The 25079-nt window shown below is 47.5% G+C and overlaps 1 protein-coding gene across 1 annotated transcript; it reads left to right on the forward strand.

Annotated features, from left to right (window-relative positions):
• The first annotated feature begins 7045 nt into the window (after positions 1–7045).
• On the forward strand, positions 7046–8153 carry LOC147087650 (putative G protein-coupled receptor 139). The gene has a single exon (XM_085977819.1). The coding sequence runs from the start codon at positions 7061–7063 to the stop codon at positions 7892–7894; it is 834 nt and encodes a 277-aa protein (XP_085833945.1). The 5' UTR covers positions 7046–7060; the 3' UTR covers positions 7895–8153.
• Positions 8154–25079: the final 16926 nt, after the last annotated feature.

A 25079-nucleotide genomic window follows, 5' to 3' on the forward strand; every position in this document is an offset into this window, starting at 1 on the left:
GGGAGCTTCTCAGAAGGGTTCAGCAATAATCAGGGGATTTTAAACTGCATATAGACTGGAAAAATCAGATGGGCAAAGTTGGCATCGATGAAGAGTTCTTGGAATGTTTTCTGGATAGTTTCTTACAAAATCACGTTCTGGAGCCAACCAGAGAGCAGGCTAAATTAGACCTGGTGTTCTGCAAGGAGATAGTATTAATCAATGACCTCATAGCGAAGGCGCCCCTAGGTAGCAGCGATCATAATATGATTGAATTTTACAATCAGTTTGACAGAGAGAAGAGTGGGTCCAAGACTTGTAATTTAAGCTTACATAAGGACATTTAAGAGTGCATGAAAGCAGAGCTAGTTAAAGTGAACTGGCAAATTAGGTTAAGGGATAGATCAATAGAGTTGTAGTGGCAGACAATTAAGGGGATGTTTCAAAATACACACAATATATGCAATCGAACGAGAAAGGAAAATATCAAGGGGAGGAACCACCATCCGTGGTTAACTAAAAATTTTAAGACAATATTAAACTTAAAGAAAAAGCTGAAACTTGCGCAAAGATGTGTGGCAGGATTGGACAGAATGTAAAAAACTGCAAAGAATGACTAAAAGATTAATAAGGAGAGAAAAATTAGTGTACGAGTGAAAGCCAGCTAGAAATATAAAAACAGATAGTAGAAGTTTTTATAGATATTTATAAAAGAAAAGATTTAACAAAGTTAGCATTGGTCCTATAAAAAGTGAGGCTGGGGAATTAATAATGGATAATAAGGAGATGGCTGTTGAATTGAACAGGTATTTTGCATCGGTCTCCACTATAGCGGATACAACTAAAATCCCAGAAATAGCTGAAATCAGGAAATGGAAGGGAGGGAGGAAATCAAGATAATTATAATCACCAGGGAAGTGGTACTGAGCAAATTGTTGGAGATGCGGTCTATCAAGTCCGCGGGCCTGATTGACTTCATCCTAGGGACTTAAAAGAAGTGGCTAGTGAGATAGTTGATGCGTTGCGTTTAATTTTTTTAATTTCCCTAGATTCGGGGAAGGTTCCATTAGATTGGGAAATAGCGAATGTAACTTTATTCAAAATGGAAGGGAGACTGAAAGCAGGAAACTACAGGCCAGCTAGCTTACCATCTGTCATAGGAAAGATGTTAGAAACGATTATTAAAGGTGTTGCAGCAGGGCACTTCGAAAAGTTCAAAGTAATCAGGCATAGTCAACATGGTTTTGCGCAAGGGAAATCATGTTTAACAAATTTATTGGAGTTGTTTGAGGAAGTAACATGTGCTGTGGATAAAGGGGAAACTGTGGATGTACTGTCCTTAGATTTCCAGAAGGCATTTGTTAAGGTGCCACATCAAAGGTTATTGCAGAAAAGAAAAGCTCATATTGTAGGGATAACATATTGGCATGGATACAAGATTGGCTAGCTAACTGGAAACAGCGAGTAGGCATAAATGGGTCATTTTCTGATTGGCAAGATGTAACCAGTGGTGTGCCACAGGGATCAGTGCTGGGCTTCAACATTGTACATTTGTATAAATGACTTGGATGAAGGGACCGATCGTATTGTTGCTAAATTTGCGAATGCCACAAAGTTAGGTATGACGATACATTGTGAAGAGGACATTAGAAGGCCATAAAGGGATATAGATAGGATAAGTGAGAGGGCAAAGATCTGGCAAATGGAGCATAATGTGGGAAAATGTGAAGTTGTTCATTTTGGCAGGAAGAATAAAAAAGAAGCATAATATCTAGATGGTGAGAGATTTCAGAGCTCTGAGATGCAGAGGGATTTGGATGTCCTAGTCCATGAAGCGCAAAAGGTGCAGCAAGTAATTAGGCAAGCTAATAGAATGTTATAATTTATTGCGAGGGCAGCACGGTGGCATAGTGGTTAGCACTGTTGCCTCACAGCGCCAGAGACCCGGGTTCGACTCCGGCCTCGGGTGACTGTCTGTGTGGAGTTTGCACATTCTCCCCGTGTTTGCGTGGGTTTTCTCCGGTTGCTCCGGTTTCCTCCCACAGTCCAAAGATGTGCGGGTTAGGATGATTGGCTATGATAAAAATTGACCCTTAGTGTTAGGGGGATTAAATACGTGGGGTTATTGGGATAGGGTGGGATATGTATTGGTGCAGGGGTTACGGGGATCGGGTGGGATATGTGTCGGTGCAGGCTCGATGGGCCGAAATGGCCTCTATCTGCACTGTGAGGTTTCTGTCATTCTGTGAATTGAATACAAAAGTAGAGAGGTTAAGCTACAGTTACACAGGGCATTGGTGAGACCACACCTGGAGGACTGTGTACAGTATTGGTCTCCTTATTTAAGGAAGGATGTAAATGCGTTGGAAGCAGTTCAGAGAAGGTTTGCTAGACCAAAACCTGGAATGGGCGGGTTGTCTTATGAGAAAAGTTTGTGCAGTCTTCGCTTGTATCCGATGGAGTTCAGAAAAGTAAGAGGTGACTTGATTGAAACATATACGATCCTGAGGGGTCTGGACAGGGTGGATGTGGCGAGGGTGTTTCCTCTTCTGCGAGAATCTAGAACTAGGGGTCACTATTTAAAAATAAGGGGTCACCCATTTAAGATGGAAATGAGGAGAAATGTTTTCTCTCAACGGGCGGTGGATGCAGAGTCTTTGAATATTTTTAAGGCAGAGGTAGATAGATTCTCGGTTAGCAAGGGGGCGAAAGGTTATCGGGGGTGTGCGGGAATGTGGACTAATCGGATGAGCCATGATCTTATTTAATGGCGCAGCAGGCTCGAAGGGCCGAGTGGCCGACTCCTGCTCCTAAATCCTATGTTCGAAATTGATGGCGAAAGAGAATATTTTTGCTTTTGGGTAAAGATGTTTTAAAAACGCGTATGAAGTGAAATGCATTGATATTGAGCTGCAAGAACAGAAACAGGTTTAAATACTTTTCTTACACTAAGAGTAGTTACTGTGAGCACTTCAGTTGTTTTAGTGCTGAATATTCCCCTTCCCCCAACACGTTCCTGTAAGCCTGTGGGTCATGAGTGCTGAATTTCATTATCTGTCTACTAGTCAGGATGAATATTAGGCTGTGGTTTTTGATTATTGCACTTCGGAAACTGATTAATGTTTGACAGATCAGTTCTTATCTATGATTCAGAGGGCTAGAAATTCATCATAGCCTAGGAATGGGCTGTAGCATTAGAAAAGTTGGAGAATTAGTGTCAGGCGCTAATGCTTTAGCGAGCATGCAACATTCATGCACAATGCTCAAATAAATGATTGGAAATCTATTTCAAGTTTTTAACCACAAGCTCATTGGCGTTACACTCAAAGGGTGGACCAATATCAGTAGCACTCTAATCACATGTCATGATTGCCGCAGGCTTTTTCTTGTTCTGGAAGGGAAGGATCATTGATGCTGCAGAACTTCATTCTCAGCATGGCTGGCTGTGCAGCTGCCACAGCAAGCTTCAGCAGGTCAAGGAAAAGGAGTTGGAGGACTAAAGCAGCTGTAGTCATTGCAGATCCATGCCCCAGGGAGAGTGCCTGCAGATTCTGCGATTAAACATTGGAGGCATTGGTGTTCGCTGTGGAGAGATGGATGGCGGTGCACTACCCAGCAAGTGGCAGAAGGCCCTCGCCAGAAGCCTTCTGCACCATGGGTAGGGAAGTAGCGCAGCACGTCTTGGGCAGAACTGTCATCCCCTGGATCCGCACAAAGTGCAGGAAGAAATTTAGCGACTTCACTTGCGTGGACAGGGTGAGTGAATGCTTCTACAAATCTATGTACCGCCATCTGAACCAATCTTCACACTCCACGAAAAGCACCACACCCGCAGCACTCAACCACCAACAAAATCTATCTACCAACACTCACAGCCACATCTCACACCTTGCACACAAAGACACCTATACACCGATGGCAAGCACATCAGCCAATCACATTGTTCCACAATCACTCACACACTTTCCTTTCCTTTCCTTCCTTTCCAAGGTCGTTCAGAACAGGAGGGGGCAGTAGCGCGCATGCGGTGTCCAAGTCGACACCTAACCACTGTCTGCGCTGGAGAAACGAGTGCTGCAGATTATTGGGCGCCAGGTGGTGGATGCCGTGGCACCCGGCGACGTTGACCCCCTTGGGTACAACAACGGTATATTCTATCCTAATCCTTCTTCCAACATCCCTCTTCCCCCTCACGCCACAAGCCATTCACACATTCCCCCTAATCAGACTGTATGCATGCATTTCTCCCCTTCTGTCCCCTCCCCTCACCTTAGCATGACTCTTGTGCCAGTAAGATTTAAAGTAATGAGCAAGCAGCTGAGCAGCCTGTCCCTGAGGGCACTATACAGAGCGAGGTGGAAGAAGAGGAGGAGGAAGAACACACCGAGTCATTGCCTCTCTCTCCCTTAGGCACCAGCTCAGACACTGGCACTACTCCTTCTTTACAGGCTAGTATAGTCGCCGGATCTGCAGAAGGGAAGGCACCGGTGACGATTGGGCTGCAGCAAGGTAAGGGGGAAAGGGTAGCTCGGGGCCCATCTCCCAGGAGGGCGAGTTCGACTGGGAGTTCGGCTGCACAGGACTCAGATCAGGACCTCGATGGTGAGGCTGCTAGAAGAATGGTGAAGGGCATGCACAGGGAGATGATAGGTGCAATAGCAAGGTTGCCCGAAATCACATCGGCAATGATAAAGAGCATGGAGGAGTCCACCCACAAACTTGCACAATGCTTTGCACACACCTTGTATCCCATCATTTCCAGTCTGCAAGGAATGGTAGATTCCCAGAGAGACCTTGAGTCCCAGACCCGAAGACGCCTGTGAATGGCAAGCTGGCAGCTTCCATTGCAGCACAGGCAGAACTGACACAACGTTTAGTGCTGTAATGCAGTGTTTTCTTGGTGGTATCCAAACTCAGACAGGTGCCATGCAGTCTCAGCTTTGACAGCTGCCATCGTGGCTGAGTCTATCACTGTCGACCAAAGCTTTCACGATATCTCAGCAGGTCAACAATCTGTGTTCCAACAGATTTCTTGGGATGATGTGGTGCTGCCCCGGGAGAGTGTCAGTGCATCAGTGGAGCAGGAACCTGCTGTCTTCTCCAGAATCACAGCATTCCTGCTCCCACAAATGCCACTAAGCCTTTGCCTGTCATCCAGCCAGCCCAGACAACTGCCGCCCGTGCTGAGGTGGTGCAGTCTCTAGCTGGCCCTTCCAGGCCCAGAGCTGGTTGAGTCGCTCTTCAAGACCATCTTAAGTATCCCGCAGGGAAACTCAGCAGCCTTCCACCAGTCCTGCTGCAGCCACTAGGTCAAAACATCGTAGGAGCACTGGCGTGGGCAAATACACAGTAACGAGAAGCACCCAGCGACTGCACAGGCGTGAATAGTTAATTCATTTTTATTAAGTATGTGTTCACTGATTATTCATAAATGTATTCATTAACTTTTGATCCTTGAGTGGTGTCTCTCACTTCTTCTTTGCGCTGTGATATGGCCTGAAGTAAAGATGGTGATGTGGTGAGCAATGGAGATCTGTGGTATACTTCATTCGTATGTCAGTTATTTGAGTTGGTCACGGACCGCCCTTCTGGAAGGCTGATAGAGTGGATGGCTCCTCCCTCTCTCCTGTTGCTCCTCCTCCTCGTCTACCTCCTCGTGGTCCTCATCCTTCTCTTCCTCCTCGAACTCCTCCTCCACATCCTCCTCACCCTCTTCCTCCTCCTGAGGTGCTCCCGTAATCCCAGGTGGCAAGGGCTGGGCTCCCAAGTTGTGGCGCATGCAGCAAACATCAGGAAATGTGACACCCGCTCCAGCAAATACTGGAGGGCTCCTCCTGATCGGTCAAGGCAGTGGAACTGTTGCATCAGCATGCAGATGGTCTGCTCGATAATGTTCCTGGTGGCAGCATGGCGCTCATTATATGACTGCTGGGCAGGGGCGTTGGGTCTGCAGAGGGGAGTCATGAACCAGATGGAGAGCAGGTAGCCCTTGTCTCTGACCAGATAGCCGTGGGCTTGATGTGGTGGCTGGAAGAGTGCGGGCACACCAGTCTTGGGCAGGATGAAGGCTGGTGCGTATATCTGAGGTCCACCCACCATTCTCTGCCAGATTCCCTGGTCACTGGAACCTTCTCCTCTTTTACAGATTTTCCGTCCTTGCCTCCCCCTCTGTTATTCTGCTACAGCCATTTATTCCTGATCTGGTCCAATCTTTTATTTCTTTAATTGTCCTATCTCCCTTGACCAATTATCCATTTTATTCCTGGATCACTTCTGCCCTCCACCCGAGCATAGACCTCTCAATTGTTCTTTCCTCCCCTCCCCTACTTTTCTCTGGCTCTATCATTGCTTTAAAACTGTTAATATCTAATATGTTTCAGTTCTGCTGAAAGATAGTCGAACTTAAATGTTAACACTGTTTCTCTCTCCACAGATGATGCCTGACTTGATGTGTGTCCACATCATTATCTGTATTTATCAGAGTTACAGCATTCTTAATATTGTGCTTTTGATATCGACCAGGCGGGTTCGGTAGGCAGGGTATAGTTTTGTCGTTGACAGCTTCCCTGCATGAAGTCAGCAGGATTGGCCAGCTTGGGTTTCAGTCGGGGGGGGAGGAATCTGGAGAAGATCGCAGGACCAAGTCCATGGCCCTGAGATGCTGGGTGGCCGATCCTGGGTTTTTTTCCGATCCCCCGGCCCCGGGGGGTGATGGCTGTCCAATACCAGGGTGTGATCTGATCCCCGAACACGGGAAGGGTTCTGCAAATCCGGGGGCGGTCCAATCACGAGCCAGGATGGTGGTCCGATTTATCTGTTAAACTCGGAAGCAGGTGGTCTGGAGGCGGGCTGTGGTCGGATGGAGATTTAAACCTGATAATCTCTGACCCGACTAAAAAACAACCCGTTCTTGGTTATAAAATACGGCCCATATTCTCTGGGCCCAGATACGGAGAATGTTTGATCAGTAGTTTGCATTCTCTTTTCCCTGCTCTTTTTTTCAGTTAATTTAGTGGCGATTGCGATCCTGTCCCGGGGAAAGTGTGGGCTCTCCACCTGCACCACTCGCTATCTGGTGGCGATGGCAGCGGCAGATCTACTGGTCATCATCACTGAGGTCATACTGAACCAGATCAATTGGTATTATTTCCCATTGTGTTTCCTGGTCATCACTCCTGTGTGTAGTGTTCGCACTGTCCTGGTCGGTGCAGCCACAGACTGTTCTGTCTGGTTCACCATCACTTTCACCTTCGATCGATTTGTGGCCATTTGTTGCCAGAATCTGAAAACAAAATATTGCACTGAGAAAACTGCGACTGTGGTTCTGGCAACAACCTGCATTCTGCTCTGTTTAAAAAACGTTCCCTTCTACTTTATATTTAAACCAGGAGAGATAATCGACAATGTGCCATGGGACTGTTACATAAAACCAAGCTATTATTCTGAGCCCGGTTGGGTCGAATATGACTGGCTTGACACAATTTTAACTCCATTGCTCCCATTCGCTTTCATTTTGTTGCTCAACGCTCTGACAGTCAGACACATTTTAGTGGCCAGTCGAGTCCGTAAGGTACTGAGGGGTGAGAGCAAGGGAGAGAATCGCAGTGACCCAGAGATGGAGAGCAGAAGGAAGTCTGTGATTTTACTCTTCACCATATCTGGCAGCTTCATACTTCTGTGGTCGGTATATGTAATATATTTCATATACTATTACATTAGAGGTGTAGATTCCAATTATCACAATGATTCTATATCTATCTTTAATGAAGTCGGATATATGCTGCAGAATTTAAGTTGCTGCACAAACACATTTATTTATGGGGTGACCCAGTCCAAGTTCAGAGAGCAGTTGAAGAGTGCGGGGAAATATCCGGTTGCCTCAATTATTCAATTAATTAAGAAGCAGAACAACTGAGCGCAGCCCAGATTCGGGTCCCAGTGTTTCCAGCCCATAAATCTAATACTTACCCCAGAATGCCATCAACTGTATTACATCAGGAATCGCTGGTGATCTGAAAATAGAACCATCGGCGGGGCAAGCACTTTTTTTAGAACGCAGCAGCATTTCTGACTGAGAGTTCTCACCTTGTCTTTCGGGACAGGACCACTAGCTTTTTGCATATATAGTGCATCATTTCATTTGCAGCTTCCAGAGTAAGAGCAACGTCAATAGGAAGGCACGCAGAGCTGAGCGGTAGTTCTGGTGCTTATATTAAAAGATTAAACAGCACTGAAACCGGATATTCGGCCCAACTAGTCTGTGCTGCTTATTGTGCTCCTCACGAGATTCCTTCCATTGGGTCCACCTCATCTCAGCCTCTCAGCAAAAACATCTTACATTTATACAGCGTCTTTAACGGAGTAAAAGATCCCAAGGTGCTTCACAGGAAGTTACAGAACAAAGGTGCGGTAGAGAGCCAGTAATGTATAGGGGTGGATCCCAGAGCTTAGTGCCGAAGATTGACAGCTGCAGTTTGTTGGCAGCAATAAGTGTAAGAAGTAGATTCCCGTCCCTGAACTGTCACAGAACTTCCTGATCCTACATCGATTTGCAATGTATTGACAGAAAGTTGTTTTTGTTGTATCTGTTGGGGGATCTGTAACAGCAAATTTTAGCCAACCAATGAGAACAACCTTCAATTTATTTTACATGTTGTTATTTAATGTGTACTGAATTTTTTTTTGCTGTTCATATTCCACACTTCTGGTAAGTAATTTTCAGCCTCTGATCTCACTCTGTACTCCGGGCAGTCACTGAGTGGATAACTAGTGCCTGGCCCTGCTGTATTCTAACAGTAATGTGGTATTACTTTGTTCTTTTTGTCCAAGTTACTTTGTGAATTTTGAAGAATTAAGAATAAAGATTGAAGGGTAAATTGATTTGACATGAAATTGGTCATTTTCTTCTGAACTATTGATAGCTAGGAAAGTAAATGTTTTATTGTAAAAGAAAGTTGGAAATATCAATTTATTTACCGCCTGTCACAAACTTGGAACGTCCCAAAGTGGTTTTGCAGCCTCGGGTCAGGAGTCACACGTGGCACACATTGGGCGTGGGGCTGGAGCCGGAATCCGTGTTCAAAAAGCACCAATCACTGACATGATTGTGGCGTCATCCACCACAGGGCAAAAGGCAACAGCTGGCGGCCAAGTTTGTATCACCTATAGACGGCCAGCTTTGTGTTAACAACAGCCGGCATCTTTGTGTCACCTGCAGACGACCGTTTCTCTGTGACCTACAGGCGACCGTGTTTCTGTCACCTACAGAAGGCCAAATTTGTGTCACTTACAGATGGTTATATTTGTGTAAGCTACAAACAGCCATGTTTCTGTGACCTGCAGACCGCTATGTGTAAGACACGTGCAGAGGTCTTGGTTGTATGACCTACAGACGGCCATGTTTGTGTCATCTACAAACGGCCATGTTTGTGTTACCTACAGACGGCCAGATTTGTGCCACCTACAGACGGTCATATATTTGTGTCACATACTGATGGCCATGTTTATGTCTCCTACAGACGGCCATGTTTGTGTCACCTACAGACGGTCACATATTTGTGTCACATACTGATGGCCATGTTTATGCCTCCTACAGACGGCCAAGTTTGTGTCACCTACAGACGACCATATTTGTGTCACCTACAGACGGCCATGTTTATGTCACCTACAGACAGCCAGGTTTTTGTCAGCTACAGATTGACATCTTTGCGTCACATACAAACTGTTTCCCTCACCTACTGACAACAATGCCTGTGTCACCAGCAGCTGGCCATGATTTTATCAGCTACAGACGGCCATGATTGTGTCATCAATTTCCGGCCATGTTTGTTTCTCCTACAGACGGCCATATTTGAATCACCTAGAGACGGCCATATTTGAATCACCTAGTGACGGCCATGTTTGTGTCACCTACAGACGGCCATGGTTTTGTCATCTATAGACTGCCATGTTTATGTCACCTACAGATGGCCATATTTGAATCTCCTACAGGCGGCCATGTTTGTGGCATCTACATACGGGCTTGTTTGTATCACCTACAGACTGCCATGTTTGTGTCACCTACGGCCAGCCTTGTTTCTATCGCCTACTAACAACCATGTTAATGTCACCTACAGAATGGCATGTTTGTATCACCTACAGACGGCCATGTTTGTGTCACCTACTGACGGCCATGTTTGTGTCACCTACAGATGGCCATGTTTGTGTCATCTACAGACTGCATTTTTGAATCACCTACGAAAACAATGTTTGTGCCACCTACAGAAGGCCATGTTTGTGTCACCTACAGACGGCCATGTTTGATTCGCCTACTAAAACAATGCTTGTGTCACCTACAGATGGCCATGTTTGCGTCATCTACAGACGGACATGTTTGTGTCATCTACAGAGGGACATGTTTGTGCCATCTACAGACTGCCATGTTTGTGTCACCTATAAACGGCCATGTTTGTGACATTTACAGACAGCCATGTTTGTATCACGTACAGCCGGCCATGTTTTTGTCACCTACAGACGGCCATGTTTGAATCACCTACAGACAGCCATGTTGGTATCACCTACCGACGGCTGTGTTTGCGTCACCTACAGACGGCCATGTTTGTATCACCTACAGATGGCCCTTTTTGAATCACCTACAAACGGACATTAATGTCTCACATACTGCCAGCCCTATTTGTCTCACCTACTGACAACCACGATTGTGTCATCTATAGACGGTCATATTTGTGTCACCTACAGACGGCCATGTTTGTGTCACCTACTGACAGCCATGTGTGTGTCACCTACAGACGGTGGTGTTTGTGCCACCTACAGACGGCAAAGATTGTGTCATATAGAGCCGGCCATGTTTGTGTCACCTACAGATGGCCATGTTTTAATCACCTACAGTCGGCCCTGATTGTGTCACCTACAGATGGCCATTGTGTATCACCTACTAAAACAATGTTTGTGTCACCTACAGAAGCCCATGTTTGTGTCACCTACTGACAGCCATGTTTTTATCAATTACAGATAGCTGTGTTTGTGTCAGCAACAGACTGCCATGTTTGTGTCACCTACAGATGGCCATGTTTGTGTCACCTACAGACGGCCATGTTTGTGTCACCTGCTGACGGCCATGTTTGTGTCACCTACAGATGGCCTTGTTTGTGTCACTTACGAATGGCCATGTTTGTATCACCTACAGACTGCTATGTTTGTGTGACATACAGACTGCCATGCTTGCGTCACCTACATAAGGCCATGTTAATATCACCGAAGCCCGCCATGTTGATGTCACCTAGAAACAGCCATGTTTGTGTCACCTCAAGGCGGCCTTGATAGTGCCACCGACAGATGGCCAATTTTGCATCACATACAGTCTGTCATTTTGTGTCATCTTCAGACGGCCATGCTGGTGTCACCTAGGGATGGCCATGTTTGTGTAAGCTACAGACGGCCATGTATGTTTCACCTGGAGCCGACCATGATTGTGACAGCTACAGACGGCCATGTTTTAGTCACCTACGGACAGCCCTGTTTGCGTCAGCTACAGACTGTCAAGTTTGTGTCACTTACAGACAGCTTGGTTTGTGTCAGCTAGAAATGGCCCTGTTTGCGTCACCGACAGACGGCCATCACAGTGTCACCTACAGCCGGCGAATTTTGTGTCAGCGACAGAGGGCTGTGTTTGCATCACCTACAGATGGCCGCATTTGTTTCACCTAATGACAGCCATGTTTGCGTCACCTACAGGCGGCCAGGATTGTGTCACCTACAGACGGCCATGTTTGTATCAGCAACAGACGGCCGTGTTTGTGTCACCTACAGATGACTGTGCTTTTATCACCTACTGACAACCATGTTTGTGACACACTCAGGCAGCTGTGTTTGTGTATCCTACAGATGGCGATGTTTGTGTCATCTACAGACGGCCATGTTTGTGTCACCTGCAGACGGCCATGTTTGTGTCATCTACAGATGCCCATTTTTGTGTCACCTACAGACGGCAATGTTTGCCTCACCTAATGACAACCATATTTGTGTCACCAACAGACGGCTGTGTTTGTTTCACCTACAGACGGTGATGTTTGTGTCACGAACAGGTGGCCATGTTTGTGTTACATACAGACGGCCATGATTGTTTCGCCTACATACGGCCATGTTGGTGTCACTTACATACGGCCATGTTTGAAACACCTACAGACGGCCATGATTGTGTCACCTACAGACGGCCATGTTTGTATCACCTACAGACGGCCATGATTGTGTCACCTACAGACGGCCATGTTTGAATCACCTGCAGACTGCCATGATTGTGTCACCTACAGACGGCCATGTTTGAATCAACTACAGACAGCCATGTTTGTGTCACCTACATACGGCCATGTTTGTATCACCTACAGACGGCCATGATTGTGTCACCTACAGATGGCCATGTTTGTATCACCTACAGGCGGCCATGTTTGTGTCACCTTCATACGGCCATGTTTGAATCACCTACAGACGGCCATGTTTGTATCACCTACTAAAACAATGTTTGTGTCACCTACAGAAGGCCAGGTTTGTGTCACCTACTGACAGCCATGTTTGTATCAATTACAGATAGCTGTGCTTGTGTCAGCAACAGACTGTCATGTTTGTGTCACCTACTGATGGCCATGTTTGTGTCACCAACAGATGGCCTTGTTTGTGTCACTTACGAATGGCCATGTTTGTATCACCTACAGACTGCTATGTTTGTGTCATATACAGACTGCCATGTTTTCGTCACCTACATATGGCCATGTTTTTATCACCGAAGCCCGCCATGTTGATGTCACCTAGAGACGGCCATGTTTGTGTCACCTCAAGGCGGCCTTGATAGTGCCACCTACAGATGGCCAATTTTGCATCACATACAGACTGTCATTTTGTGTCATTTCAGACGACTATGCTGGTGTCACCTAAAGATGGCCATGTTTGTGTGAGCTACAGACGGCCATGTTTGTTTCACCTGGAGACGACCATGATTGTGACAGCTACAGACAGCCATGTTTTTGTCACCTACAGATGGCCGTGTTTGCGTCACCTACATCCTGTCATGTTTGTGTCATTTACAGACAGCTTGGTTTGTGTCACCTATAAATGGCCCTGTTTGCATCACCGACAGATGGCCATCACAGTGTCAGCTACAGCCGGTGAAGTTTGTGTCAGCGACAGAGGGCTGTGTTTGCATCACCTGCAGTTGGCCGCATTTGTTTCACCTACTGACAACCATGTTAGTGACACATTCAGGCAGCTGTGTTTGTGTCTCCTAGAGATGGCCATGTTTGTGTCACCTATAGACGCCCATGTTTGCGTCACCTGCAGACGCCCATGTTTGTGTCACCTACAGACGGCAAATTTAGTCTCACCTAATGACAACCATATTTGTGTCAGCAACAGATGGCTGTGTTTGTTTCACCTGCAGACGGCGATGTTTGTGTCACCAACAGACGGCCATGGTTGTGTCACCTACAGACGGCTGTGTTTGTGTCACCTAGAGACGACTGTGTTTGTGTCACCAAAAGCCGGCCATGGTTGTGTCACCTACAGACTGCCATGTTTGTGTCACCTACAGACGGCTGTGTTTGTGTCGCCTACAGATGGCCATGTTTGGGTCAGCAACAGCCGGCCATGCTTGTGTAACCTACATACGGGCATGTTTGTGTCACCTGCAGACTGCCATGATTGTATCAACGACTGACAACCATGTTTGTGTCACCTACAGACCGCCATTTTTGTATCACCTACAGACGGCCATGTTTGTGTCACCTACATACGTTCAAGTTGTATCACGTACTGACTGCCATGTTTGTGTCACCTACAGACGGCCATGATTTTGTGAACTACAGATGGCTTTGTTGTGTCAGCAACAGACGGCCATGTCTGCGTCACTTACATATGGCCATGTTTGTATCACCTAGAGATGGCCATATTTGTGTCACCTCAAGACGGCCATGTTTGTGTTACCGACAGGTGGACATGTGTGCGGAACGTACGGATGGCCATGACTGTGTGACCTAAAGATGGCCATGTGTGGGTTACCTACAGATGGCCATACCTGTGTGATGTACAGACGGCCATGTGGGTGTCACCTACAGAGGGCCATGTCTGTGTGACCTACAGTCGGCCATGTTTGTTTCACTTACAGACGGTCATGTTTGTGTCACCTACAGACAGCCATGTTGCGTCACCTACAGACTGTCATGTTTCTGTCATCTTCAGACGACCACGCTTGTGTCACCTACAGACGGCTACATTTGCGTCACCTACAGATGTCCATGTCTGTGTGACCTACAGATGGGCATGTTTGTTTCACCTACAGACGACCATGTTTGTGTCAGCTACAGACGGCCAAACGTTTGTCACCAACAGACTGTCATGTTTGTGTCACTTTCATACGGCAGTGTTTGTATCGCCTACAGACAGCCAAGCTTGTGTCACCTACAGATGGCCATGTTTGTGTCAATTACAGACGGCCATGTTTGTGTGAACGACAAATGGCCATGTTAGTGTCTCCGACTGACGGCCGTATTTGTGTCCCCTACAAGATGCCTTAATTGTATCAGCTAGTAAAAATGGCCATCTTTGTGCCAGATACAGAGGGCCTTGCTTGTTTCAGCTGCAAACCGCCATGTTTGTGTCACCTACAATATAATAACAAAAACAACATGAGCAGGAGTAGGCCATTCGGCCCTTCGAGCCTGCTCCACCATTGAATGAGATCATGGCTGATCTTCCGCTTTAACTCCATTAACCGGCCCTACAACCATATCCCTTTTTGCCTTTTCTATTCAGAAATCTATCGACATCTGTTTTGATAATATCCAATGACTGAGCCACCATAGCCCTCTGGGGTAAAGCATTCCAAATATTCAACATACTCTGCGTGAAAAAATTCTTCTCATCCCAGTCCTTAACGGCCTTCTCTTTATCCTGAGGCTCTGGCCACTGGCACTAGAATCCCCAGCCAAGGGAAACATTCTCCAGGAATCCATCCTTTCAAGCCCTGTAATAATTTTGAATGCTTCAATGAGAACCCCTCTCATTCTTCTGAATTCAAGAGAATACAGTCGGTCAGGGCGAGGCTGGTTCTGGACCGAAGTGCAGACAGACGAGGCGAGAAGCAGGTATGCAGTCTTAAATAAAAGTACTTTACAGAATACCACAGGTAAACAGTTACAAACATAGCAGCTCAAGACAAGCTACCACTAGGCAAACGGCTTGTCAAGACTGAGCACAGAGGGATGAAACCACAGAACTTAAATACAAGCAAAAACATGTGAAACCAATAAACCTGATAAAGGCAGTTAATTAAACTAGTAACAATTTAGCAAAAGGAAACAAACAAGTGAAAGTGCCATCTAGGCATTACCAAGGGAACTAACCAGCACCCTCACAGGAACCCCTCCCCTAGGAACGGCTCCTGACGTTCCTCCTGGACGATCAGGGTGGCGATTGCGAAAATCCCTGATGTGTTCAGGATCCTAAATGTCCCGGGCCGGAACACAGGAACGCTCTTCAGGACCATAAACCTCCCAGTCGACCAGGTATTGAATGCTCCTCCTAACCCGGCGACTATCAAGGAGGCGACGGACAGTGTAGACTTGCTGACCGTCAGTCATGCGGGGTGGGGGGGAGGTCTGGAAGCAGGAACCAAGGGACTGTTAAGTACCGGCCTGAGGTGAGAGACATGGAACATGGGATGTATCTTCATCAACCAAGGAATGAGGAGCCGGTAGGCCACACGGTTTACTATTTCCAAAATCCTAAAAGGTCCGATGAACCAGGAAGCCAACTTGCGGGACTCCACATGGAGCGGAAGATTCCGGGTAGACAGCCAGACCTTCTGTCCAGTCCGGAACCGAGGAGCTGGGCGGCGGTGTTGGTCAGCCTGCACTTTCTGCCGAGAAGAAGCGAGCTGCAAGGCGGATCGGACCCTCCTCCAGGTGCGGCGAAAGCGTTGGAAGAACTGCTGGGCAGCCGGGACTCCTATCTCCCTCTTCTGTTCAGGGAAGAGTGGCGGTTCGAAGCCATATTGACATTCGAAAAGTGAGAGGCCAGTGGAGGAACTCTGAAGGGTATTGTGCGCGTACTCTGACCAGACCAGATACTTGCTCCAGGTGGAAGGATTGGAAACATAAAGCTTCTTAGCACCCTCTCCAGATCTTGGTTGCTTCTCTCAGTCTGGCCGTTAGATTGTGGGTGGAACCCAGAGGAGAGACTGACGGAAGCGCCCAGGAGGTAAATAAAGCCTTCCAGAACCTGGATGAGATCTGGGGACCACGGTCAGAGATGACATCCAGGGACAAGCCATGGAGGCAGAAGACATGCTAGACAACCAGCTGGGCAGTCTCTCTGGCAGAGGGAAGCTTGACAAGAGGGACGAAGTGAGCAGCCTTGGAAAAGCGATCGACCACAACTAGGATGGCAGTGAATCCCTCAGATGAAGTTAGCACAGTGATGAAATCCAGGGCGATATGAGACCAGGGATGGCTGGGGATGGGCAAGGGAGGCAGTAGACCAAGTGAAGGTTGTTGGGATGTCTTGTTCTAGGCACAGACGGGACAAGCGGAGACAAAGACCTGGGTGTCAGCTTCAATAGAGGGCCACGAGAACCTCCTCTTAAGGAACTCGAGAGTCCAACTGATCCCAGGATGACCAGTCAATCGAGAAGAGTGCCCACATTGAAGGACATGGGCACGCACCTGACTGGGGACATAAAGCTATTAGGAGGGCCTCCTCCAGGGTGAAACGCCTGACTTTGGGCCCCTTGAACCACAGTCTCAATCTCCCATGCGACGGGAGCAATGATGCAGGAACTGGGGATGATATGTTCCGGGGTCCGGTCCTCTTCCGAGGGGTCAAACTGGCGAGAAAGGGCATCAGGTTTGAGGTTCTTAGATCCTGGGTGGTAAGACAGGAGAAAGTTGAACTGGTTAAAGGAGAGAGCCCACCTGGCCTGCCGAGGGTTGAGGCGCTTGGAGTCCTGGATTTTTTCAGAATTTTATTGTTCGGCCCAGATGACAAAAGATGCTCTGCTCGCTCCAACCAATGTCTCCACTCCTCCAAGGCCAACTTAACTTCCAAGAGCTCCCTGTTGCTGACATCGTAGTTATTCCCTGCTGGCTTCAGGCGATGGGAAAAGAAGGCACAGGGATGTAGCTTTTGGTCCTTAGGGGAGCGCTGGGACAGGATAGCCCCGACTCCAATATCCGAGGCATCCACATCTATGATAAAGGGCAGAGTGGGGTCCGGGTGTACCAGAATGGAAGCCGAGGTGAAACGTTGTTTGAGCTCCTGGAAGGCCCGTTCCGCTGCAGAAGACCAACTGAACCGTAAAGACAACGCCTTGGTCAATGCAGAGAGGGAGGCGGCAATGGAGCTGAAGTTGCAGCTGAAGCGTCTGTAAAAGTTGGCGAATCACAGGAACCGCTGAAACTGCTTAACCGATGTGGGACGCGGCTCTTTCAAGATGTCTTGAACCTTGCTAGGATCCATCTGGACGCTTCAACAGGAGATGACCTAGCCCAGGAAGGTGACCTTAGAGACGTGGAATTCACATTTCTCGGATCTGACAAAGAGACGGTTCTCCAAAAGCCTCTTCAGAACCTGTCTGACGTGTTGGACATGCTGCTGGGGGGACTTTGAGAAGATGAGAATGTCATCCAGATAAACAAACACGAACTGGTTCAGCAGGTCCCAGAGCACGTCATTGACCAGAGCTTGGAAGACAGCAGGAGCGTTAGTGAGGCCAAAGGTCATGACGAGGTATTCCCAGTGACCACTAGGGATGATAAAGGCAGTCTTCCATTCATCCCTATCAGCATTCAACACTATCGCCCCAACAAGCTGTCCACCAAACTCCACACTCTTGGCCTGAACACTTCCCTTTGCAACTGGACCGTGGACTTTCTAACTAACAGACCCCAGTCTGTCAAATTAGGTAACCACACCTCCCCACCCCAGACCCTGAATGCGGGGGCCCCACAAGGTTGTGTGCTGAGCCCCCTCCTCTACTCCCTCTTTACCCACGACTGTGTGGCTGTTCATGGTTCCAACACCATCATCAAGTTTGCGGATGATACCACGGTGGTAGGCCAGATCACAAACAACGATGAGTCAGCCTACAGGGAGTAGGTGCAGCATCTCGTGAAGTGATGCGCCGATAACAACCTAGCCCTTAACATCAAGAAAACCAAGGAAATCATTGTGGACTTCAGGAAGTCTAAAGGCGGAAGTCATACCCCCATCCACATCCATGGGGCTGTGGTGGAAAGGGTGGACTGCTTTCAGTTCCTCGGAGTCCACATCACAGAAGACCTCTCCTGGTCCCTCAATACCTCCTCTTTGGTGAAGAAGGCCCAGCAGCGCCTATATTTCCTAAGGAGGCTGAAGGGATGTAACCTGTCACCCCTGATCCTCTCTAACTTTTACTGCTGCACAATAGAGAGCATACTGACGAACTGTATCACAGTGTGGTATGGCAGCTGTAGCTCCTATGACCGGTAAGCCCTGCAGCGGGTAGTCAAAACTGCCAAACGCATTACCGGCACCCGGCTACCGACCATAGAGAACATCTACCAGCAACGCTGTCTACGGAGGTCACTGACCATCACCAAACACCCTACCCACCCCAGCCACAGTTTGTTTGCCCCCCTGCCATCTGGGAGACGCTCCAGATGCATTCGCACCCGAACGACCAGATTTAGGAACAGCATCTTTCCCAGGGCTGTCATCCTACTGAACTCGACAAATAAACTCTAAAGCCTGCACATCTGCCAATGCACTTTATTATGTTTATGTTTATGTATTACAAGCCAAATGAATGTTGAATGTTAAATGTCTTAATCAAAATGTACACTCTCGGGAGCTGCAAGCATACATTTCATTATACTGCACTTGTGCACTAACAATGACAATAATGTTATTTATTATTATGCGGACCAGGTTGTACGCATTGCGGAGGTCAAGTTTGGAGAAGATGGTTGCTCCCTGCAGCTGCTCAAACGCTGAAGACATCAAAGGGAGAGGATAGCGGTTCTTAATGGTAATTGTTTTAAGCCCCCGATAGTCTATGCAAGGCCTAAGACCACCATCCTTCTCCTTTACAAAAAAAAGCCATCACCCGCTGGGGAGGTGGAAGCGCGAATGAAACCTGTAGCGTAGGCTTCCTTGATGTATTCTTCCATGGAAACATTCTCAGGGCCAGAGAAAGAGTAGAGCCGACGCCAAGGGGGGCTAGTGCCAGGCAGGAGATCAATGGCACTGTCTTAGGACCGCTGTGGGGGGAGTGTAGTGGACCGCCGCTTACTAAACACAGCATGGAGGTCCGAATTTCGGGGGCAGATGAGCAACGTCCAGCTGATCAGCTGGCTCGGGAGAGGAAGGATGGGGCAGACTAGGGAAGACCTTAAGACAGTTGACTAGACATGAAGGACCCCACTCCAGCACAGTCTCGGTAGTCCAGTCAATGTGAGGGCTGTGAAGAGAGTGCCACAGATGTCAAAGAGGGAGCACAGGTGAATCAATAAGGTGAAACTGCATCAACTCTTGATATCACTCCCCTACTTGTACATGTAATGCTCCGGTGATATGATGAATACGCCCAGAACCAAGGGGTCTGCCGTCGAGGGCGGGGACTTGTAAAGGCTTGTCAAGGCAGGAAAAAGGAATTTTCAGGCTACGCACCAGGGCGGCATCGATAAAACAGCCAGCGGCCCCGGAGTCAATAAACGCCTGGAGGTTGTACTGTTGTCCCTCCCAAGAGAGACGAGCGGGAAGCAGGGTTTGGAAGACAGAAGGGGTAGGAGAAGGGATTTGATCTGTCCATATTTTCCCAATTCTCCTGGCTTTTTTATGAAGCTCAGGGCATGTGGCTCTGAGATGGCCAGACAGGCCACAGTAAAGACAATGCCTCTCTCTCAATCACCTCTGTTTCTCAAACTGGGAGAGCCGAGTTCTGCCGAGTTGCATAGGTTCCTCTTCGGCGCTAACAGGTGGACTCGGGGGACCTTGGATACTCTTGGTCAGATTCGAAACTCCAGAAGATCTCACCTATGTGGACGTAGTGAATCTCCTCTCTCTACCATGCTCCCGGAGGCGGTTATCCACTCTGTTGGTGAGGGAGATGAGCGTGTCAAGGTCCTCCGGAACCTCTCTGGACGCTAGTTCATCTTTGATAGATTCGGAGAGGCCATGAAGAAACGTGGAGAGAAGGGCCTCGGTGTTCCAGTGGCTCTGCGCAGCGAGTGTGTGGAACTCAATGGCGAATTTGGCTGCGCTGCAGTTGCCCTGGCGGAGATTCAAAAGTCTCTTAGCTGCCTCCCGTCCACTCACAGGATGGTCAAAGACTTTGCTCATCTCTTCGACGAAAAGGAGAATGTCCGAGCAGACGAAAGATTGCTGCTCCCAGATAGCGGTAGCCCAGGAGAGAGCTTTTCCCGAGAGTAGTGATATGATGAACGCTAGCTTAGAGCGGGGTGATAGGAACATGGAGGGTTGGAGTTCAAAAACTAGGAAGCACTCTGTCAAGAAGACGCAACACTTGCCCGGATAACCGTCATAGCGCTCTGGCGCGGGTAGGCAAGGCTTTCGGTGAGTCTGGAGATCGGCGACCGGTGGTGCAGCACCCAATGGAACTGACTGAGGTGGAACATCCTGAGCAGAAGCCACAGCGGCTGGGTGTTGAATGGTCTGAATACACGCACCTACCTTGTACAAAATGCTTTGGAGAAGGTGCTCAAGGCGGCTGAGTAAAGCACCTTGATGGGAGAGAATAGAACGATGTTCCTCTATCACTGCTGGGTCCATACTGGCTCAGTCTTGCTGTCAGGGCGAGGCTGGTTCTGGACCCAATTGCAGACAGACGAGGCGAGAAGCAGGTATGCAGCCTTAAATAAAAGTACTTTACTAGAATAACACAGGTAAATATTTACAAACATAGGAGCCCAAGACAAGCTACCACTAGGCAAACGGCTTGTCAAGACTGAGCACAGAGGGAAGAAACCACAGCACTTAAACACAAGCAAAAACAGGTGAATCCAATAAACCTGATAAAAGGCAGTTAAGCAAACTAGTAACAATTTAGCAAAAGGAAACAAACAAGAGAAGGTGCCATCTAGGGGTTACTGAGGGAACTAATCAGCAACCTCACGATAGTCCTAGTTTACTCAATCTCTTCTCATATGACAGTCCCGCCATCCCAGGAATTACTCTCATGAACCTTCGTTTCACTCCCTCGAAGGCAAGTATAATATTCCTCAGGTAAGGAGACCAAAATTATACACAGTACTCCATGTGTGGTCTCACCATGGCCTTATATAATTGTAGTAAGACTTCTTTATCGCTGCACTCAAATCATCTTGTAATGAAGGCCAGCCTATCATTTGCCTTCTTAATGGCTTGCTGCACCTAAGAATTCACTTTCAGTGACTCATGTACACGGACACCCAGGTCACTTTGAGCATCTGCATTGCACAATCTATCACCATTTACGAAATACTCTGCCTTTCTGTATTTTTGTACCAAAGTGTATAACTTCACATTTAGTCACAATGGCCCAAAAATTCGGGTCGGGGGCTTACCTTGCGCGCCGACAGTTGAGCTGTATGGCCCTGCGGAATTTCGCTCCGGGGCCTGGCCCAGTTGCCGGCGCACTGTGCTTGCGTGTCCCAGGGGCGTAGTTAGGGCAATGCGTCACCTAGGATCGTGGGCAGCCAATTGGAGGAGGGAAAAACCCATTCATAAGATTGACAGGAAGACGTGTCCAAACTTATGAATACTACAGCCCGAAAATAGCAGTAATCTATCCGTTAATTTATTTTTTAAATCACATTTTAAATAAATTATTAATTAAATTAAATAACTATTTTAAACAATAATTTAAATTTTTGAAAAAGATAATTTTATATTCTAACAGGGCTAAGAATAAACTTACCTTGCTTTAAAGTATTTAAAAATAATAAACCTGTGGAAAAATGTTTTAATTTTAATTAATTGACCACTTAGCTTGTAAAAAGCAGGCCTTACGCCTGCTTTTTACATTTCTAAATATTGCAGGCATACGATCCCGGGAAATCCTGCAAAAAAAAAACTAAGTTCAAAGCACACGCGCATCCTCTCCTGTATGCGCGTTCGACCTCTGCACCCCTTTGTTTAGAGGATCGGAAGTGCCGGTTTCCCGCGTATGAACAGTGCATGCCGATAACCGTTACTTCCATTCAGCCTACGGGTAAGTACACCGTGCATACTCACCCATGGAGACCCGAATTTCTGGGCCATTATATTCCATCAGCCAAGTTCTCGCCCGCTCACTGAACCTGGCGAGATCCCCTTGAAGCCTCCGCACCTCCTCTTCAGAACTGACACTGCCGCCTAGCTTTGTACCATCAGTAAATTTGAAAATATTACATTTAGTCCCCTCATCCAAATCATTGATATAGATTGTGAATAGCTGGGGCCCGCGCAGTGATCCATGCAGTACCCAGTTGTCACAGCCTGCCATGCTGAAAATCTCCAGTTTATCCCTACTCTTTGTTTTCTGTCTGTTAACTAATTCTCAATCCATATAGAATATTACCCCAATTCCATGTGCCCTAATTGTGTTCAGAAACCTATTGAGTGTGACCTTATCGAAGGCCTTCTGAAAAAAACAGATACTACACATCTGCCGGCTCCCCTTTATCTACTCCATTAGTTACATCCTCAAAGAACTCCATTAGGTTTGATAAACAGGCTTTCCCTTTCATAAATCCATGTTGACTCTGCCCAATCTTATTACAGTTTCTAAGTGCACAGTTATTTCATACATTTATAATAGATTCCAACTACTGATGTGAGGCTAACAGGTCTGTAGTTCCCTATTTTCTCTCTCACGCCTTTCTTAAATAGCAGACATGCGTTTGCTACCCTCCATTCTGCAGGAACCGTTACAGAATCTACAGAAACTTGGGAGATGACAACCAATGCGTCCACGATCCAAATGGCTACGTCTTTCAAAACCCTGCGATGTAGGTCATCCGGTCCTTGCGATTTATCGACTTTTAATCAGATTAATTTTGCTTATGCTGTTTGTTTATTAATAATAATTTCTTTAAGTTCCTCATTCCCGCCACACTCTTGCATTTTGCGTAATTCTTTGAGTTTTGTTGTGTCTTCCTCCGTGAAGAGAGAAACAAAGTATTAATTTAACTTCTCTGCCATGTCAACCTGCATCTGTGTCTACCTTCTGCCTCGTCCATCCTAACACGCACATCCTTCACGCTATGTAACCCACCATCGGTCACTCACTTCTGCCTCCTCCATACTATCACACACATCCTTCTCTGTATGACACCCACCATCGGGCACTCACTTCTGCCTCCACCATCCTATCACGCACATCCTTATCCCTCTGTGCCAGCCAACACCTGCATATTCCATCTGCCTGCTCCATGCTATCATGCCTATCCTTCTCTTTCTGTCACACACCATCCTATCGAACACAGCCTTCTGTCTGTGTCACCTACCATCTGTCTCTCGCTTCTGCCTCCTCCATACTATCACAAAGATCCTTCTCTCTATGTCAACCACCATCGCTCACTCACTTCTGACTCCTCCATCTTAACAAATCATTCTTTTCGCTCTGTGTCACCCACCATCTGTCTCTCATTTTGCCTCCTCCATCCTATTACAGACAACCTTCTCTCTCTGTGTCACCTACGATCTGTCGCGCCATTCTGCCGCCTCGCTCCTATCACACCGATCCTTGTCTCTATTGCAAACATCATCTGACTCTCCCTTCTCCCTCCTCCATCTTATAACACCCATCTTTCTTTCTCTGTGAGAGCCAACATCTTTCTCTCCCGTTGCCTCCTCCACCCTACACACACATTTTACTCTCGCTGGGTCACCCACCATCTCTCTCTCTCTCCCTTCTGCCTCCTGCATTCTATCACACCTATCCATCTCTCTCTGTGTCTCACACCATCTGTCTATCCCTTCAGACTCGTCCATCCTATCACACCCATCCTTCAATCTCTGGGTCACACACTATCTGTCTGTCGCTTCTGCTTGATCCATGCTACCACACCCATCCTTCTCTCTCTCTGTGTCACCCACCATCTGTCTCTGTCTTCTGCCTCATCCAGCCTATCATACACGCCATTCTCTCTGTGTCACCCAATCTCTGTTTTTCACTTCTGCCTCCTGCACCCTCTCACACGCATCCTTCTATCTCTCCATTACCCAGCATCTGTCTCTCCCTCCTGCCCCCTCGATCCTAGCACACCCATCTTCTCTCTCTGTGTAAACCACCATCTGTCTCTCTCTTCTGCCACCTCCATACTATCACAACCATCCTTCCTTCTCTTTGTCCCCAGCCATCTTCCTATGCCTTATGCCTCCCGAATCCTGTCACACGCATCCTTCTATTTCTGTGTCACCCAACAGCTGCCTTTCCCTTCTGCGTTCCCTATCCGATCACACCCGTCCAAATCTCTCTCTCTCTCTCTGTCACTCACTATCCATCTTTCACTTCCTCTTCCTCCTGCTATCACACATGTCCTTCTCTCTCTGGATCACCCACCATCTGTCTCTCCTTCTGCTTCCTCCATCGTCTCACGCCCAACCTTTCTCTCGCATTCACCGACCATCTGCCTCTCACTCCCGCCTCCTCCATCATATCCATTCGTCCTTCTTTCTCTTGATCACCCACCGTCTGTCTCGCCGTTCTGCATTCTCCATCATATCCACCCATCTTTCTCTCTCTGTGTCACCCACCACCTGTCTCTCCCTTCTGTCTCCTCCATCCTATGCACCCATCAATTGCTGTCTGGGTCACTCACTCTATGCCTGTCCCTACTGCCAGCTCCATCATATCAGACACAGAAATCACTCTCTGTTAACTACCACCTTCCTCCTCTATCCTATCCCACCCATCCATCTCTCTCTCTGTCACCCACCATCTGACTCTCCCTTCTGCCTCCTCTATCCTATCATGCATAACCCCCTCTTTCTGTGTCTCCAACCTCCTGCTTCTTTCTTCTGCCTCCTCATTCCTGTCATTCCCATCCATATCTCATCGGATCACCCACCATCTATCTCTCACTTCTGCCTCC

Source organism: Somniosus microcephalus, unplaced genomic scaffold, assembly GCF_052327205.1.
Source record: "Somniosus microcephalus isolate GS21.2 unplaced genomic scaffold, FLI_Smic_1.0 unresolved_chr5, whole genome shotgun sequence".
NCBI classification, from domain to species: domain Eukaryota; kingdom Metazoa; phylum Chordata; class Chondrichthyes; order Squaliformes; family Somniosidae; genus Somniosus; species Somniosus microcephalus.

Excerpts from the sequence above, each read along its gene's own strand:
- LOC147087650 (XM_085977819.1), top strand. The coding sequence starts at position 7,061 with ATGGCAGCGGCAGATCTACTGGTCATCATCACTGAGGTCATACTGAAC.